Source organism: Sander lucioperca, chromosome 3 (genome assembly GCF_008315115.2).
Source record: "Sander lucioperca isolate FBNREF2018 chromosome 3, SLUC_FBN_1.2, whole genome shotgun sequence".
Taxonomy (NCBI): domain Eukaryota; kingdom Metazoa; phylum Chordata; class Actinopteri; order Perciformes; family Percidae; genus Sander; species Sander lucioperca.
This window is the reverse complement of record NC_050175.1, coordinates 36,038,064-36,055,949: the sequence shown is the minus strand read 5'-3', so window position 1 is coordinate 36,055,949 and position 17,886 is coordinate 36,038,064. Positions and strand designations below refer to the sequence as shown.

At 41.2% G+C, this 17,886-nt stretch overlaps 1 protein-coding gene and 1 long non-coding RNA gene across 2 annotated transcripts in view; both read left to right on the top strand.

The window, feature by feature from the left end:
• Positions 1–2,898: 2,898 nt before the first annotated feature.
• On the top strand, positions 2,899–11,910 carry ndufs3 (NADH:ubiquinone oxidoreductase core subunit S3). Its single transcript, XM_031323532.2, has 7 exons — positions 2,899–3,061; positions 3,466–3,531; positions 4,049–4,146; positions 7,184–7,333; positions 8,813–8,938; positions 9,099–9,218; positions 11,615–11,910. The coding sequence occupies exons 1-7, from the start codon at positions 3,007–3,009 to the stop codon at positions 11,783–11,785; spliced, it is 786 nt and encodes a 261-aa protein (XP_031179392.1). The 5' UTR covers positions 2,899–3,006; the 3' UTR covers positions 11,786–11,910.
• Positions 11,911–12,176: 266 nt separating this feature from the next.
• The window catches only part of LOC118494743, a 16,007-nt gene continuing 10,297 nt past the window's right edge, over positions 12,177–17,886 (top strand). Inside the window, exons 1-2 of the long non-coding RNA XR_004896915.1 lie at positions 12,177–12,634; positions 15,691–15,693. This is a non-coding gene — a long non-coding RNA (uncharacterized LOC118494743). The remainder of the gene's footprint in view (positions 12,635–15,690; positions 15,694–17,886) is intronic.

The window sequence follows — 17,886 nt, the reverse complement described above, 5'->3', positions numbered from 1 at the left end:
GCTGAAACATACAAATAAATAATTGTAAATGCAAAAAAACATTTCAAATACCTAAACAGTCCCTTGTTTGGGTTTCTGTAACCTGTCATCCTGTTTCAGCCACAAATACTGTAAAATCTTAAAGGACAATTCCGGCGCAAAATGAACCTAGGGCTTAATAACATATGTGAACCGAGTTGACTGTTCTCTGGGATATGTTTTCATGCTAATTGAATGTGTCTCTAGCTTGAAACAAGCTACCGCAAACCAGTGATTAGCTCGTAACGCTAGTAGTCAGGGCAGAGGGTAAATCGCTATTTCTACACCACTAACAAGGCTCAAAATAGCACCACACTTCAACGGTAGCATAATGAGGGTCCCTACATGTAAACCGAAGCATTGAGAACTTTGTAAGTGTACAGTTTATTAAAAAGATAGATTATAAAGACAGTAGCATACCCTCTGCCTGTCTCTAGCTTAAAACAAGCTACCGCAAACTGGTGATTACCTTGTAACGCCAGTAGTTGGGGCAGAGGATATGCTACTGTCTTTATAATCTATATTTTGAATAAACTGTCTGTACACTTACAAAGTTCTCAATGCTTCGGTTTACATGTATGGACTTATAAGCTAATCACCGGTTTGCGGTAGCTTGTTTCAAGCTAGAGACACATTCAATTAGCATGAAAACATATCCCAGAGAACGGTCGACTCGGTACACGTGTTATTAACCCCTAGGTTCATTTTGCGCCGGAATTGTTCTTTAAAGCAAGCCAACATTGTGAAAATAAAAACACTTTGCTTAATCAAGTTGTTGTGTACTTGTATTTTCAGTGGCACGACAAGTGTAGGACATTTTAGTGCTTAATTCATCTGTTACTGTGTTTACTGGAAAATGCTTTATTTCAATGTATCACGTGTTCTTATGATGCCTTATGATGGCTTCAAATGAACTTTTTTGATCACCAGCCAACATGGCTAGTAGATTTTTAAAGTTACCAGCCAATCAGATTTTCCACTAGCCACGTTTGTTTTTTTTCCCCAACTAACTTTAATTTCAGCTCCTCTGGTTTGTCTGGTTCCGTTCGTCTTCTCCGTTTCAGCGTAGCTCGTAACCGATACCACGCGCGCCAACGGTTGTCCGGCACGTCACGACTCTGTGTTCATGGGAAATGTAGGATTAGTGATAAAGATAAAGATTATGTTTCCAAGCCAAAGACACACAAAACTGCCCAAAGAACTTGGCAGAAAACAGGCCAATCTGGAAACACTGACTTGTTGCATCGTTTCTGCAGCCTGCCGATTCAAACAGACGCTTTGTTTCATTCGTCACCGGCTAAATTGGCTAGTAACTTTAAAATGTTACCCGCCAAAGGTCATTTTTACCCACATTTGGCGAGAGTCAATTTAAAGCCCTGCTCATAAGTTTCATAACCTAAACAGTCTAATGGTGTTCATGCTCTTTTATTTTCATCAGGTATTACTGGCAAATACACGTGTTTATGTATGTTGTTCTAGCTGTTCTGGTAATGTGACACCGTCATGTAACACCGTTTTACATGATGTCACAATCAAAAGATGGTTCACCACATTCATTTTAGCTAGAGTAGGTACATTTACTCAAGTACCAGTACCTGAAAATGAGTCAGTATATTCAGGGAACCCTTATAACTGTTTGTCCATATATCAGATGGCAATATGTTGTATTATTTACTCCACTTTAGTTATCGGATGTGTTTTTGTTTTGTTTGTTTTGACTACATGACATATGATCATAAGATTGTAAAATTGTATCTTCAAAATGTCAACCTTTTAGGAACTCATAAAGACTGTATAATCTGCACAGGACTTGTATTTATTTAGTTACTTTGCATATTTGTTTCTTACTTTACATTATTTCCCTTTCCATAATACTTCTTTACTACAAACGTACTAAAGTGGCAATCTTTAAGATTTCTGTCGTGGTTGATTTAGAATTTGTATTTGACTAAAAACAATGAAATAGTGCCGAGAGTTTAGCAGTCTGGAGTCTGCAGCCTTGTTTGCTTCAAGTTTTCAGAATTGTGTGCATAGTTAAATTTTTTTGCGTGTATAAAATGGAGAAAAACTGTAATATAGTAATCCCGGGAGATGTCACGCCAGACACCCAGTTTGCAATACTGCAAATATATAAATATTTCAATACTTTCATCAGTGGGCCATAGGCTCAATCACCATTGTGTTACCTCCTTTTGGGATAGATATTGATTTCACAGACAAAATATTAAAATGAAGATTATTACTTTAAGATAAAATAAGATAAAATAGACTTTATTAATCCCACACTGGGGAAATGACCTTGTCACAGCAGCTCAAAAGAAAAACATGTCTCTGAATAATACAAATACACATTAAATGGACATAGGAAACATACAAAATGTATTATAAGAAATATAAAAAATAGAATAAGAGTTACAATCGTAATAGTAATATGTACACTATAAACACCTTTATTATAAACAGACAGGTAAAAAAAAAAAAAAATATATATATATATATATATATATATATATATATATATATATATATACAGATGAGTAAGGTGAGGTGCAGATGAATAGAAATGGCATAATGCATACTGCTGTACTTTTACTGCATGAAGCTAAGAATACTGCTGTACTTTAACTACATGAAGCTGAGAATACTGCTGTACTTTTACTGCATGAAGCTGAGAACACTGCTGTACTTTTACTGCATGAAGCAGGTGACATGAAGTAATAAATAAATAAACATGCATAGTGCAGAATATTGCCAAGTGGTGGCTCATGTTGATCTTGAGGAACTATTGGAGTGAAGGATCTGAATAGTTCTTCCACCATTGGGTAATGAAGCAGGACCTTGTCTTAATTTAATGTTGCCTTTAAGTATTCTAAAACCTTTCCCAAGTCAAGACTGCAGACATAACACTTCTCCTCCGGTCCATGAGGAGGCGACAGCCCGCTAACAGTCGCGTCTCTGCCCGAAGAAAAACGACTGTAATAAAAAAACATGGCGGCGTCGTTGGTGCGGTTTGTCCGCGGAGGTCTTGGAAGGAGTTATAACCGTAAGTTGACTAGAAACCAATTGTATTTCGTACTCACTGTTTGCTGCAATGATCCATTTGATTCGGCGTGCCTTTTGGCTGCCACTGAAAACAACAATGTGTTATTTTCAACCGTCGAAATGTGTCAGTGTTGACCTTCGAGCTAGCTAATGCTAACGTTAGCCTGCACTCAGTTGAATAACAAGACACGTTGGACAGTTTATGTTGTTTTATGTGACAGGTGAGTTTATTTGTGGCAACGTTAACGGATGTTTTCAAGGGATGTAGGACGAGTTTTTGCTCCTTATTTTGATCGTGTTGCTCACATTGCTCCAGCTCTTCTGCAGCTCTGTAGATTCAGACATTTCGTGGCGTGTTTATACAAATTATTTGCCTCATTCTGTCCGCCTGATTTTGTTTTCCAGTTGCAAGGAGTTCGTGTCTCCTCCAGCAGCAGACCAGGCTGCAGAGCGCCACCACCGAGACCAGCCGTGAGTACACATTAACTAACTAGGGCTGGGCAATATATCAATATTATATTATATTGACATCGATATATGGGGCTAGATATCGTCGTACATTTTGGATATTGTAGTATGACACAGATTTTGTCAGAAGGGCTGTTAATTTGACTCCCTCCCCACTGCTGTCAGCTTGGAGAGGGTTAATAAGCAAGTGATTCTCCAAGGCTCTTTGTTCATTCTCTCAGACTCTCATGATGAACTGGACCTTCTTCGCGCAAAGAATAAATACTTAAAAGACTTGGTCGAATTAAGCTTTATTTCAGATCTCACCTAGGTATTAGAATTTTTACCACCCTATCCGACGCATGTTTTCCTCATATCGTGCAGTCCTATTTCCTACATCACATATTCACTTGAAATAGTTGTCACTCAAGCACAATGTCACACTGCAACCTGTTTTGCAATGTTAATGAGGAGTTGTTAGGATAGGAGAGTTGTGCAGTATTCAATCATAAACCTCTCGTCTCCTCTGTCCTTCACCCAGCCACCATCAGGCCCAAGGATGCGGTCACTCACAGCCAGCTGGCAGCATTCGGGGAGTACGTGGCTGAGATGATGCCCAAATATATCCAGCAGGTCCAGGTCAGTTCATTAGAGCAGTGGTTCTCAAGCTTTTTTCAATAATCTACCCCCTTTGAATTGTCTTTTTAAAGGTGCTCTAAGCGATGTTGTGTGACGTTACTTCTTGTTGACGTTCAAAGTATTTTCTTTTTTTATATTTTTTACATTTATTTTTTTACAGTGTGTTCAGGGGACAGGCAGCTCGCGGATAGTGAGGAGATGTTTGCTGTATGTGACAAAAAAATGTTGTAGCCTAAAAAACATGTGACATCGCTTAGAGTACCTTTTAAACCAAGTACCCCCTGATAGATTTACTAAACAATACCATGTAACTGAAAAACATTTAAATGCTACATTTCAAATGTTCAGAATCCATCACTTAATTCATTCATTATCATAGTATAATTATTTTAGGAATTATGCATGACATATTTTTAAATGAGCATTTTGCAAAAAGATCACGTACCCCCTGCAGTACTCCAAAGTATCCCCAGGGGTACGCATACCCCCATTTGAGAAACACTGCATTAGAGTATCAGAGCTGGTCATCCCCTTGTGCTTCCTGCTGCTTGAAGGACCAAAGGACCCGAAGTGTGCGGGTCTGTGTCAAAGCAATGAAGTCGTAATGAACGGCCTAATATTTGAATCCACCAAGATGACAATAGAATAGTTGCAATAGAAGCAGAGCTGATGCGTGAATAATTAGGAGAAATTGAATGAAAACGGGCAGATCACAGGCTGACATCTAGAGCTGCACAGATGAATCGATTAGTTGTCAACTATTAAATTATTCGCCACCTATTTTGATAATCGGTTTTCTTGCCTCTTAAATGTGAATATTTTCTGGTCTCTTCACTCCTCTGTGAAGTCAAAATATATTTTAAGTTGTGGACAAAACAACATTTGAGGATGCCATCTTGGGCTTTGGGAAACAATGATCCACATTTTCCGCTATTTTCTGACATTTTACAGACCAAACAACTAATCGATGAATCGAGAAAATAGTTGACACATCAATCGATAATGAAAACAAATTATTAGTTGCAGCCCTACTGATTTCAGACTTGGTACACGTAACTACAGGTGCAGTAGGGAATTCTCCAGGTGTGTGGGTGTTTGTGATGCATAAAACAGCAGGAACATAGGGGTGTAGTAAAAACAAAACAGGCCTGAGCAGACCTCTACAGTTTTGTTTTTCAATGTAGCTTTTATTAAACCAGTCTTAAGCCCTATTCACACGGGATTAGTATTACCTGGTGACCTCTAGTCATTTATAATAATTACGGAGGTTGTCTGTGATCTTAAAGGTGCAGTAGGTAAGCCTTATAAAACTAACTTTCTGTCATATTTGCTGAAACTGACCCTATGTTCGAGTAGAACTACATGAAGCTGGTAATTAAAAAAAAATCTGGCTCCTCTGGCTCCACCTACAGCCTGTAGTGCGATTTGCAAAAATCCACTGCTCCCTGTTCAGATGCACCAATCAGGGCCGGGGGTGGGGGGGGTGTCTAACTGCGTGTCAATCACTGCTCATGGACACGCATTCATTCTCCCTTGTACGGGGAGGGGCTTAGGAGACCGTTTTGGGCTTTAGTGAAAAGGATCCTGGACCTTTGCAATCCTACCTACAGCACCTTTAATCCCGTGCCAATCTGTATATGTAATTTTTGAAGTAGAAATTCCCCCGCAAATGACCTACCATATTTCGCCGAACACGAGGTCCTGTGATAATATTAGTCCCGTGCGAATCAACGTGTCTGTGATTTGGCGGGGGTCGTATATCATTTTTTTCAAGGTTTTTGTTTCCTGCGCACCTTTTTATCCCTCTCGCGAAGACGGATATGGGATGGCAGGGGGGCTTGCGGACGTCGCCTTTAATGGCCAACCTAGTCTGGATCACTGTCAACCGGAGACCTCCGCCCCCTGAGTCGACGCGCTCCCCGTGGCTTCGTCTGTGGGCTGATGGTGATGCTGTGTGGGTGCCACCGCGGCGGGGATAGGGTAACCTCTACCGGGCCTGACCCAAAAAGATACGAACTCCGACCCAAGTGCGGTGCGGCAGCCTCGCCCTGGCCGTTCTCCGCGCACCTCCGGGTAGCCAACTCTCGGGGTACAGATATATAGGGTTGGGTACCGAAACCCGGTGCTAACGTGGCACCGGTGCCTAAACGAGCGGTATATACCGGGCCGAATAGCAACGCGGATTTCGGTGCCTCATTTCGGTGCCACTTAAATGCCTGCGCTTCTCTCTGATGCTCCAAAACAGACGTTAAAGGCAACAGAAGCATCGCTGCATGTGACGCTAGTTAACATAATACACTTGACAGCAGCTAACGTTAGCCTACTGTTAGCTAGTTTAAACACAGTTAAAATGCTGACAGCTAAACGGTGTAAGAGTTTGTCTGTATTTCACTGTAGAGGATTCCAACAGCGGGACGTAAAACTGTCAGCTGCTGCCGTTGTCGGAAAAACAACACAGGCGCCTCGTGGTGCTTTCAAAGTTATTGTAAAATACCCTTCTAGTGGTTGTTTTTGTCATTTAACAGCAATTTACTTGTGAAATAAGTCATTGTTATAAGTTATTACATTATTAATAAGTCATTTGATTTTGACCATATGGCCTTTGCAATAAATAAGCCGTTCTTTAATGTCGCCGACTGTCGTTTTGTGCTCCTTTTTTTTTAGTTATTTAAAAAAAACTTTTTTTAAAGTATCGGTTCTGGCACCGTTAAGGCACCCGCACCGTTTTAAAAGTATCACTTTAGCACCGGTATCAGAAAAAACCTAAACGATACCCAACCCTACAGATATGTCAGTAAATTCAAGTAAAAGCAGGCTTCGCTTATCCCAGGGGAATGCACCACACGGAAGCCAGATGTTGGGGGTAATTTCTAAATCACACGAGGTCCCCAGATGATACCAATCCGTGCGAATAGGGCTTTAAATCTATCCCCTTGTAACAATTAAAATGACTATTTGTAGACTATATATATATATAAATAAGAAACCAGAGGGAAAAAAAAGAGGCTTGAAAATGTGTGTGTGTGTGTGTGTGTAGGTGACCTGTTATAACGAGCTGGAGGTGATGATCCATCCTGACGGAGTGATCCCTGTCCTGACCTTCCTGAGGGATCACACCAACGGCCAGTTCAGGAACATGACTGATCTGACAGCTGTGGACATCCCGACACGGCAGAACCGCTTTGAGGTAGCCGTCACACACCGCACGCGCACCTAGAGACGCACGCCTAGAAACACGTCACAAACGGTGACATGTAAGACTCACGAAACTGCCTTTGTCTTTTAACTCCTTATTACATTGCCTGGTAATCCCAGCTTCTTATTGGCTGCCTTATTGTGAACTTGACCCTGAAACCTGAAGCTGTTCCTGTTTAAATCTGCACACATTTAGATGCCGAGCTTCCTGTTTCTTTTACCAACGACTGTTGATTTCTTCTCTTCTTGTTCAGCTGTTGCTCAGAGGGATCTTTGTCTCTTTCTGCCCTTTCAGTTGTCCGTCTGGTTGAACCGTTGTACTAGGGGTGGGAATCACCAGAGGCCCCACGATATATTATCATGATACTTATGTCACGATATTGTTGCAATTTTAAACATATTCTGCAATATATTGCAATTTATAACCTTTTCTAGAAGTTGAATTTGTTTCCAACGTGAAATTCTGTCCCCAAAGGAAAACTTTGTCAACATCTGTTTGATCTAAAAGATTTTTTATTTTACTTTTTAATTTAACCTTTATTTAACCAGGTAGGCCGTTGAGAACAGGTTCTCATTTGCAACGGCGACCTGGCCAAGAAAAGCATGAGTGTGCAGGACAACATACAGTTTCACATTCAATATAGTACAAGAATACAGAATGCAATAGGCTACATAAAGTACAGATTAAGTAGGCATTACAAAGCCGGCGCAAAATGAGGTGTAAGTAAGTCGATGGATATGCGAAAGTGATAAGGTAATAGCTCAATAAACATGAATAGACAGTTTTTATATCGCTGCTGAGATGTAGTAAAGAGTCAAAAATACAGTAAGTGCAAATTGTGGTCTAGTTAGAGATGAAGATAAATTCCTCTGTCTGCTCTTCTCACTTCAATTCCATTGCTGCAAAATGGGATTGTCAAGCAGTCGAACTGACCAACACTTACTGTATGTTATATGATCGATACTTGGCGTCCGTGTATCGATACAGTATTGCCACAGATAATATGACGATACTATGTTGTATCGACTTTTCCCCACCCCTACACTGTACAGCGTTTTGTTCTCCATGTACAAAACAACCCCCCCACCCCCCCACCCCACCCCACCCCTACAAAATAACATCTATTTGCAAAGTGGACTTTCTGCAAACTAAAAGCATCAAAGAGCATTCAGACATAAAGAGTAGTCCTCTCAGACATTTAAATGGACCCAATCAAGCTTTTGTGGCAGGAGATTACAAACTTTGAAAAGGTAGTTTATGTTGTTCCTATAGCAACGCTTTGACAGGAAATCATTATTTGTCTTTATTCAACGCTCACAATTTCCTCTAATGCTTTATGGTTAGAATTTAAATAGGTATGTGCAGGGGCCGTCCTGGCAATCTGAGAAGCACATCATCTAAACAAGGTGTGTGTGTGTGTGTGTGTGTGTGTGTGTGTGTGTGTGTGTGTGTGTGTGTGTGTGTTTACAGATTGTGTACCACCTGCTGTCGCTGCGCTACAACTCTCGTCTCCGCATTAAGACGTACACAGATGAGTTAACACCGGTGGACTCTGCAGTCCCGGTCCACATGGCCGCCAACTGGTACGAGAGGGAGGTGAGTCCCAACCCGGAGGCCCGATCTGGAGAGTCATCATCGTGTTTATTTAATTCCATTGACTTTGGGAATAACTGAGAGTAAGTGTGTGTGTGTGTGTGTGTGTGTGTGTGTGTGTGTGTGTGTGTGTGTGTGTGTGTGTGTGTGTGTCTTTCTGCAGGTATGGGACATGTTTGGCGTGTACTTTGCCAACCACCCAGACCTGAGGCGTATTCTGACAGACTATGGCTTCGAGGGTCACCCCTTCAGGAAAGACTTCCCTCTCTCAGGATACGTAGAGGTGAGTTCGAGAGCCCGACCGATATGTCTGCGGGCCGATATTATCGGCCGATATTAGGCATTTATCAAACTATCGGTATCAGCATTTATAATGGCCAATAAATGAATATTTAAAAAATACAATAAAAACGGACGAAACGCCCTTCAACTAGAGTGCGGATCGGGCCGCATTTTTCTGTCCGAGCCCGGCCCGAGCCCGACAGGCATTAAGATATTTATGTCCCAGCCCGACACAGTAAAAATCTCGTGTTTGTTCTCATACTAATGACACATACGTTTGTTTGTGTGGAAAGTCCACTTTTATTAAGCAACTGTAGGAAGGCATTCGGAAATGTCAACAGATGAGCGCATCAGCGCACACGGGGCAACAAGCGCACGTTAACACAGGCGCGCACCTACATAATAAGCTTTTTTAAATTTAAACTGTTCAGTGCCTTATCGCGCTGATGTGACCGAGCCCGACCCGAACCCAAACATCATTTCTAAATATCTGTCCGAGTCGGGTGCCGACGGGCCGGGCCGGGTTCGGGTATCCATCCTCTACCTTCAACCATGTGTTGGCGTTGCGTAGTTTGTCCACCAGAGGGCGCTCTACAACGTCCCTGTTGACAACACTCTTTAAGCCTTTAAGTTTCATATCTTAAGTTTATATTTTTATAAATTTTATTTATCAGAACTTTAATATATTTGATGTCCCTCTGTTCTGTTGTGACAATAAAACAAGTTTATTTTTAAACTGCATTATAATATTATTTTAGTGAGGACTCTACAAATAACTAATGTTAGGGAAATCTGTTTATGTTTTGTTACGCGTTTCTGGATTTTAAAAAAATATATATATATCGGCCGATATATCGGAATATGGGATTTTTAAATCACCAAATATTTGTATCTATCGGCCTTAAAAATCCTTTATTGGTTGGGCTCTAGTGAGTTCTGCCAGCAACACGTCGACTCAGTCAGCTTCAATCAATGTGTGATCCATTTCTAAATGCTGCAGGCAGGATGGAGGCTGTGCCCAGTCGCCTATAATCTCAAACACCGCTGGATCCTGTGATTTGTATCTTTTTTTTTTTTAATTGAGCTCATGATAATTAATCCAGGGTTGCCACAAGCCTTGAAAATCGTTGGTAGTTTGTGCTGAGAAATAATAATGTATGGCCTAAACAGTTGAAAGAATGGATTATTAATTTTAACACAGTACCCAAATTCATCCTATTTACTTCTCTCCGTCCGAGGAAGAACACTTCACATTCCCGTTTAAAAAATCGACTAAGAAATCATCATTTTATCAGGATGTCATGACAAAAAGGCTTCTCGTGTAGTTCTGTCTGTATTTTCCACAAAGAACTGACAATTTGTAGTTAGGGATGTCCCGATCACGTTCGGGAAGTATCGGATCGTAGCCGATATCGGCTTATTTTTATTACATTTTTTTTATAATTATTTTTATTATTTCCATCAAGAAGTAATACATATACACAGCATACTGTGTAATTCCATACTCCAATCAGAGTATATTTTTCTTTTACTGATCAGGGATCGGCAGTCACCCCGATCAACTCTGATCATTTAAACCTGAGACATCTATACCATTCTAAGTAGAAGTTGATTTTATATATTAGTTTTAAAAAAATGCACTAAGTTAAACGATTAAGCAAAATACGTCTCTTAGTTACTTTGTTTACTTGGTTAGTTTTGTAAACAAAAAAACGGTATCGGATTGGGACTCTGTATCGGCAGATACTCAATATTTTAAAAATCAGATCTGGATCGGCAGATCAGGACATCCCTATTTTTAGTCCTTGAAATTGATCAACTATAACCATGACAACACCATAATTACTTTTAGATCAAATTAAAACGTTTAAAGGGGAACTATGCAGTTTTTTTTAAGCTTAATTTACCTTAACTGAACAGTTTCGGAGTCATTGGAATGGTTATATGACTTTTTTTCGGGTTGAATGGTGGTCGTCTCCCTAGCGCCTGTGAGCGGAAAAACCACCCTTGCAACGTCAGGAAGTATGGCGTGATATCAGGTCTCGCGATGTGACGAATTGCTTCACGACACTGCACACATACAGGAACCGGCTAGCTATAAGAACAAGGTAGTGATGGAGTTTTTCACACTATCGTCATGACTGAGCCGGCAAAAAAGAAGCAGAAAGCACTATCGGAGGAACAGAGAAAGAGGAAACGGCAGACTGACCGAGAGAGGAGTCGGACACAAGTAAACATAGGAGCTGCAAAATATCTATTCCCAAGCTGTAGGGGGAGCTCTATAGAGAAACCTGCGAGCAAAAAGAGAGTAAACAGCGAAGAAATTGCCAAAACTGCATAGCGCCCCTTTAATTGAATTGCAACAACCTGCAAACTGCCGCATGTTTCCCTCTGCAGGTGCGTTATGATGACGAGGTGAAGCGTGTCGTGGCGGAGCCTGTGGAGCTGTCGCAGGAGTTCAGGAAGTTTGACCTGAACACGCCTTGGGAGGTGTTCCCCGCCTACCGAGAGCCCAAAGAGGCCGCACCCAAACTGGAGGCTGGAGACGCCGCCCCTGAGAAGAAATGACGTCCCTCTGTTTCATCACCATCTTCTGTCTGTTAGTGTCGTTTTGGGACTCCTAGCATCCTGAACAAAACCCACTTGAAATATTTATGTAAATAAAAATACTAATAAAACAAACTTTAAAAGGATTTTTGTGGAGTTTTTGTTTTTGCAAGACTGTAAAATGTAAAGTAAAGGTACATTATTGTCACATACACAAAGCGAAATTCATTCTCTGCATTTAACCCATCCCTCAAGGGAGCAGTGGGCAGCCGTTTACAGCGCCCGGGGACCAACTCCACATCTGAGCCAGTTCCTTGATCAAGGGCACTGACTGGAGACCTAGAACATGTTTTATGATGGTCAATATGGCATCATGACTTTGTGTAAACATACACGCCACTTTCCTAAAGCCAAATGGCGTGTTATCTGTACACATTTTGAGCTATCCACGTGTATGTCTACGCTGTATACAGCGGATGTTGCCACGTGCCGTGTTATCGCAAGAACGTGCCATGCTATCGCGGGAACAGCGTCACGTGTGTAAAAAAAAAAAGGTTGGGTTTAGGAAAAGAACATTGGGGAAGGCTTTATTTAAAAAAAAAAAAAAAAAAAAAAGGTTGATAAACGCCACACACAGGACACGATCCTGGCTCTCCTGGGTGAAAGTCCTGTGTTTTATCCATCCACCACCCCAACTAACCTCTGTCCTTTCATACTATTCGCTATGGCGATAATTCACATGTAATGTAGGTCAATGGAGGCCAAACGGCGTTGATAAACACGCTAAAAAACGATTACGCGTCTTGATAACATGCAAAAACGGCATACGAATTGGTGTGTCATACATACGCCACTTTGTGAGATCAGTCTGTGATGGTGGGGGAAACCGGAGCACCCGGAGGAAACCCACTCAAACATGGGGAGAACATAAAAACTCAAAAACAGAGAAAGGCCCGGAACTTCTTGCTGTGAGGCCACAGTGCTAACCATTGGGCCACCATGCTGCGTCTCATTTAGAAACCCTTTATGGTCAAAAGTATGTGGACAACCAAACTTTACACCCATATGTGATTGTTGATTACATTAATCTGCTGCAATAACAGCCTCCACTCTTCTGGTTTCCGGCAGATGTTTCCACCTGGCTGCAGGAACACAATTATTTAGTTTAAAATATATTATTGATATGTATAATTAGAAGTTCTTGGAGTTAGAATAAAACAGACTCTAACCACGGGTGTACAAATACCTTTGGCCAGGGTTGGAAGTAATGAAATAACATTTACTGTTGTAGATAGTTGAGGTGGAGCTCATATTGAACTATTAACTAATTATTATTTTCTCCATTAATCGATTGATTGTTTGGTTTGTAAAAACGTGAGAAATAATGTCACCATTATCCAGAACCCAAAGTGACACCTTCACAATGTTTGTTTTCTCCAACCAACAGTCCAAACCTAAACATTATTACTAATACATTAACATTATTAAAAGGGAAAGCAAATCCACATTTGTGAAGCTGGAACCGTTAAATGTTTTTACATGCACAATGACTAAATGATTACCAAAATAGTCAATTGGTTAATTGGCTGTTTCAGCTTCTACTTATAATTTTCATATGGTTTATGTACAACAATCTTAATTTGTAAAGTAACTAAAGCTGTCAAATAAATGTAGTGGAGTAAAATGTACAGTATTTTCCTCTGAAATGTAGTGAAGAAGTATAAAGAGGCATGAAAAGAAAAGACTTAAGTAAAGTACAAGTACCTCAAATTTGTACTTAAGTACAGTACTTGAGTAAATGTACTTGTGTACATTCCACCTCCGCAATATGCGTATTATATCCTGCTGGAGCTGTTACCCCCGCGACCCGTTACCGGATAAGCGGAAGAAGATGGATGGATGGATACATTCCACCTCCGCAATATGGAAAATGAATAGAAATGTTCACTGAAGAATTGGGTCATTACTTACCTTTCACTGCAGCTGAGTTCTTGTGATATCACAAGATCACACGAGAATCCAACCATTTGGCACGTGTGGGCCAAGGATGTATTAAGAGAATGTCAGGGCAGGTCAGGTCATTATGGGTTGACATCTGACATTAGCATTACTGTGTACCTTAAAGGTATAGTAAGTGAATCCAATACACTTTTAGTCAAATTCAGTGAATATCTCCTCATGGTCACCTAGTTCTCTATTTTCTGTGGGCGCTGAAAAAAAATCCGGTGTTAATTAGTGATGGCCAAATAAAGCTTTGTGAACCATTTTCTCTTTTTTCTGAGCCCACTAGATGGGGCTCTCTCTTCAACAAAGGGTTGAAAACACACTGAATTGCCATTCCTTTAACCCTTTTCTTTGAACAGAGAGCGCCATCTAGTGAGCTCAGAAAATAAAGAAAATGGTTCACAAAGCTTCACTTGACCATCACTAGTGTTAATACACTTTCCAGAGGCCTGTACTACGAAGCAAGATTTGGCGTTAACGAGGTAACTTCAGTTTCAACCCAGGGTTTTCTGTACCACGACGGTGGATCACTTGTTACCGGGTTCAATCGCCGTGGTAACTTATGCTGAACACCTAACCTGGTCGGGAGCAGGTTAAGTTGGAGATTAGAGATCAACCGGTGTAAAAGCACCGCCCACTGACCAATCAATAGGCTACTCGATTGATAACGGCGTCACCGTTCTTAGAAGATCAGCTGGAGCTCGGTGGAGAGAGAGAGAGAGAGAGAGAGAGAGAGAGAGAGAGAGAGAGAGGTGCACTCAGAAAAGTTCAAGCATTTAGAGGCCGACAACCCCGTTAACATTCCCTGATGGGTATTTTTACGAAAGATATAGATTTTAATGGGAGGGAATTACACATAGGCTATCGGCATCTTGAGCCGTGTGTTGCCAATGCGAACATCAATTTGAATTATGTTTTTATATATTTTATTTGCTCTCATGATCGCTTACCACTGCCAGGGTTGCAACTGAAATAATAGGCAACGGCAGTTTATGGAAAGCACAAGTGTAATTATGGTCAGATCTTGTGCCTGACTGATGGGGAAGTGATATTGATAAGCGTTGTGATTTACGCATTTACAGCGTAGGCTATTTTTTGCCAGCTTTCCTTCTGTTTTAGGAAGCAGCGACTGTATTGCGTTTTGCCTGTTAAACAGTGTCTGTGTTCTTCATATTTATGTTGAATTTTAATTTGTTCTTCTTATGTAAAATATGCGGCTCTGATAGATGTTTGCGATTGGTCGTGCTGTGCAAACACCGCCTCTCTTATGTGAACGCGCGCGCCGCTGGATTGGGAAACCCTGGGTTGACTGAACTAGTTGTTAACCACCGTCGTGACACAGTTTATGCGGGACCGCGGTTGTTAGGGTTAGTGAAGCCGGGTAACTGAAAGAAATCCAGGGCATGTTGATCTTGATTCGTAGTACAGGCCTCTGGCTGTGTAAATGGAAAACAAACAGAAAGGAGTGCACAAGCCACAAAACACTATTCCAGCCAATCAGCAACAGGCAGAGACAGTTGATGGTAGGGGGAGGCAGCATGTGCCGGACAGCCAGTAGTTATCTGTATGTGAATCTGGGGGGCGGAGCTTCTGAAGGGGGAGTTTGGCAGTTGAGTTCAAATATCAACAATCTTTGCACAGCATAGTTTACTGCACCTTTAAAGCTATAGTGCGTAGTTTCTGCCGCCCCCATGATACAAGCCTTCCGTGACCGCGAACCCCCCCTCCTCCACGCAGTTACTAGTAGCCAAGGAGGACATGGAGGATTAAACAAACATGATGGACATAGTCAGTGAGAAATACAGAGAGAGTTGTGTGGAGCTGATAGTCTTAATTAGCTTTGTAGCAACTCTTTTGGCAGTGGCTTGAATGTAACAGATGTACATTAATATCAAAAAGTTACACACTAAAGTTTTAATTAGGCAGTGATTTAATGCACCACCCGGTCAGCATGCTAAGTGACCCCTCTCTCCAATAGAATGTGAACTTAACAGGGTCATGTTGCATACTCTGATACAGTAGGTGGCGGCAGACACCTAAAAGTTGGTTTTTAGCCCGCCATTAAATAAAGAAGACGAAGAAGAAGATGCTAAGTGACCCAAATCAGCACCATAGACTGTATAATATATACAGTCTATGATCAGCACACCCAACAGGCGCATGCTGTGTGTGGCTAACATGCTAAATGCTAAAATGCTCATGCCATGGTGGATCCCCCACTTCTGTGTTCTCTGAGGAACTTTTACCTTCAGTGAGGTGTGATGCATTTCTGCTGATTGTGACAGTATGTGACTGGTTATAATGGGACAAAGCGGCAGAGTGGACTGGTTATATGAATGAAAGATATTTTATTTAGGTGTCATGCCAATAGTGGCCCATCCCACACAGAATTACATCAGGTTATATCTTGATTGAGAATTAAGGAGCAGAGAAGTTGAACCTGGAGCAGATTGAGGAGAACTTCTCGGTGCACGACCACAGATGACGTTCAAGTGAGTACAATGATGTGATTGTTGTAGTGTGTGTGTGTGTGTGTGTGTGTGTGTGTGTGTGAGCGCGCACACATTGTGCACTTTTGCTTTAATGTGTGTGTTTGTGGCAGAGTTTATGTTGTATATACACCTCTGTGTGTTATTGCTTGGGTGATGTTTTATTCTGCTGTTGATTCAATTAGAAGTAGCAGTGCTGTACTTTATCAATGTTTGTTGCACCCGCCGCAGTGCACAGTTGTCATTTATTGTTGACCATTTTGTTTAGGCCTAATTGTCTGAGTTTAGTCCTTTCTCTGTTTAATTCTTTTGAGGCTACACCGAAGAAGGCGGTTGTATATTTCAAATTGATAGTCAGTTGCATGAACAGGCTCCAAAGTGCCTCTGTAGATCAGAATTAATAGATTGTATTGACATCAGAGCTTTGTGGTTGGAAGTGTGTATGTTGACATGTTAAAGCATTTAATTTTGTAGCCCAAAGGTGTTATTTATATTAATAAGTATTTCATGTAACCTCTTCATCATATACAATTTTTTCTTTTGTTAAAACTCGGTAACGTTTTACGTTAAAGGTGCTGTAGGTAGGATTAGGAAGATCCAGGACTTAGCCAAAAAATTTGAACATCAGCAACTTCTCAGTCCCTCCCCCCTTTCAGCTAAAGCCCAAAACGGTCTCCTAAGCCCTTCCCCCCTGGCCCTGATTGGTGCATCTGAACAGGGATTTTTGCAAATCACACTACAGGCTGTAGGTGGAGCCAGAGGAGCCAGATTTTTTTTTTTTAAATGACCTGCTTCATGTAGTTCTACTCCAACATAGGGTCAGTTTCAGCAAATATGACAGAAAGTTAGTTTTATAAGTCTTACCTACTGCACCTTTAACGAGTACTTTTTAAATAACCTACTTAAAAAAAACAACTTTAATCTACATTGTACAAAAGTGATTTTAATTGTAGCCTACTTAAGTAAAAATCGTCAAAAAAAAAAGTTTATTTGCGTGAGTACAATATTGTCTATATTAATTATTAACTTATTATTCTAACCCTGCTTTTGGCCATAAAGTTTACCTGTTTAAACATTTTATGCTTTGATCATATCAAAATTTTCCCTGCAATAATTAAGTCATAAATATAGCCTCTGGAAACCTGAGCTGCATCTAATGTTGCTTAAATTGCATCCTTGAGTCCTCCACTTGCCTCCCTTCCTCGCGTCTTAGTCCGTCCCACCGAGAAGGCACGGGAGAAATCACGGGAGGAGAGAGGCAACGAGCAAGTTTTAGAGGGATGAGACGTCTTTTCCTCTGAAGAGTCACGTGAATTTGTCAGCTGTATGGGTGGAGTTAGCAACTCCTTCAGCTGCACGGCTTCCGGGAAGGCTGCTCTCGTGTATCCTTGCCTATTAGCTCCTCGATGATCCCTCCTCGATGCTCATCCTCGGGGCAGAAAAAAGAGCCATGAGACGGCCTTCACCGAGGAGGGACAGAACAACTTCCGCTTCAGCTGAGGACCGAGGAGTCGAGGAGCTATCACATAACGGCCTTGAGATGTACCCCTGGTTTTACTACAAATTTCTCCACATTATAATCATTGTGACTTGAACAGGCAACAATCAACGTTAAAGGTTGGAAAAAAG

Bases quoted from the DNA above. Each gene is read 5' to 3' on its own strand.
- ndufs3 (XM_031323532.2), top strand. From the start codon at position 3,007: ATGGCGGCGTCGTTGGTGCGGTTTGTCCGCGGAGGTCTTGGAAGGAGT. The intron at 8,939-9,098 runs GTGAGTCCCAAC...GTCTTTCTGCAG, and splicing joins CCAACTGGTACGAGAGGGAG to GTATGGGACATGTTTGGCGT. The intron at 9,219-11,614 runs GTGAGTTCGAGA...TTCCCTCTGCAG, and splicing joins CTCTCTCAGGATACGTAGAG to GTGCGTTATGATGACGAGGT.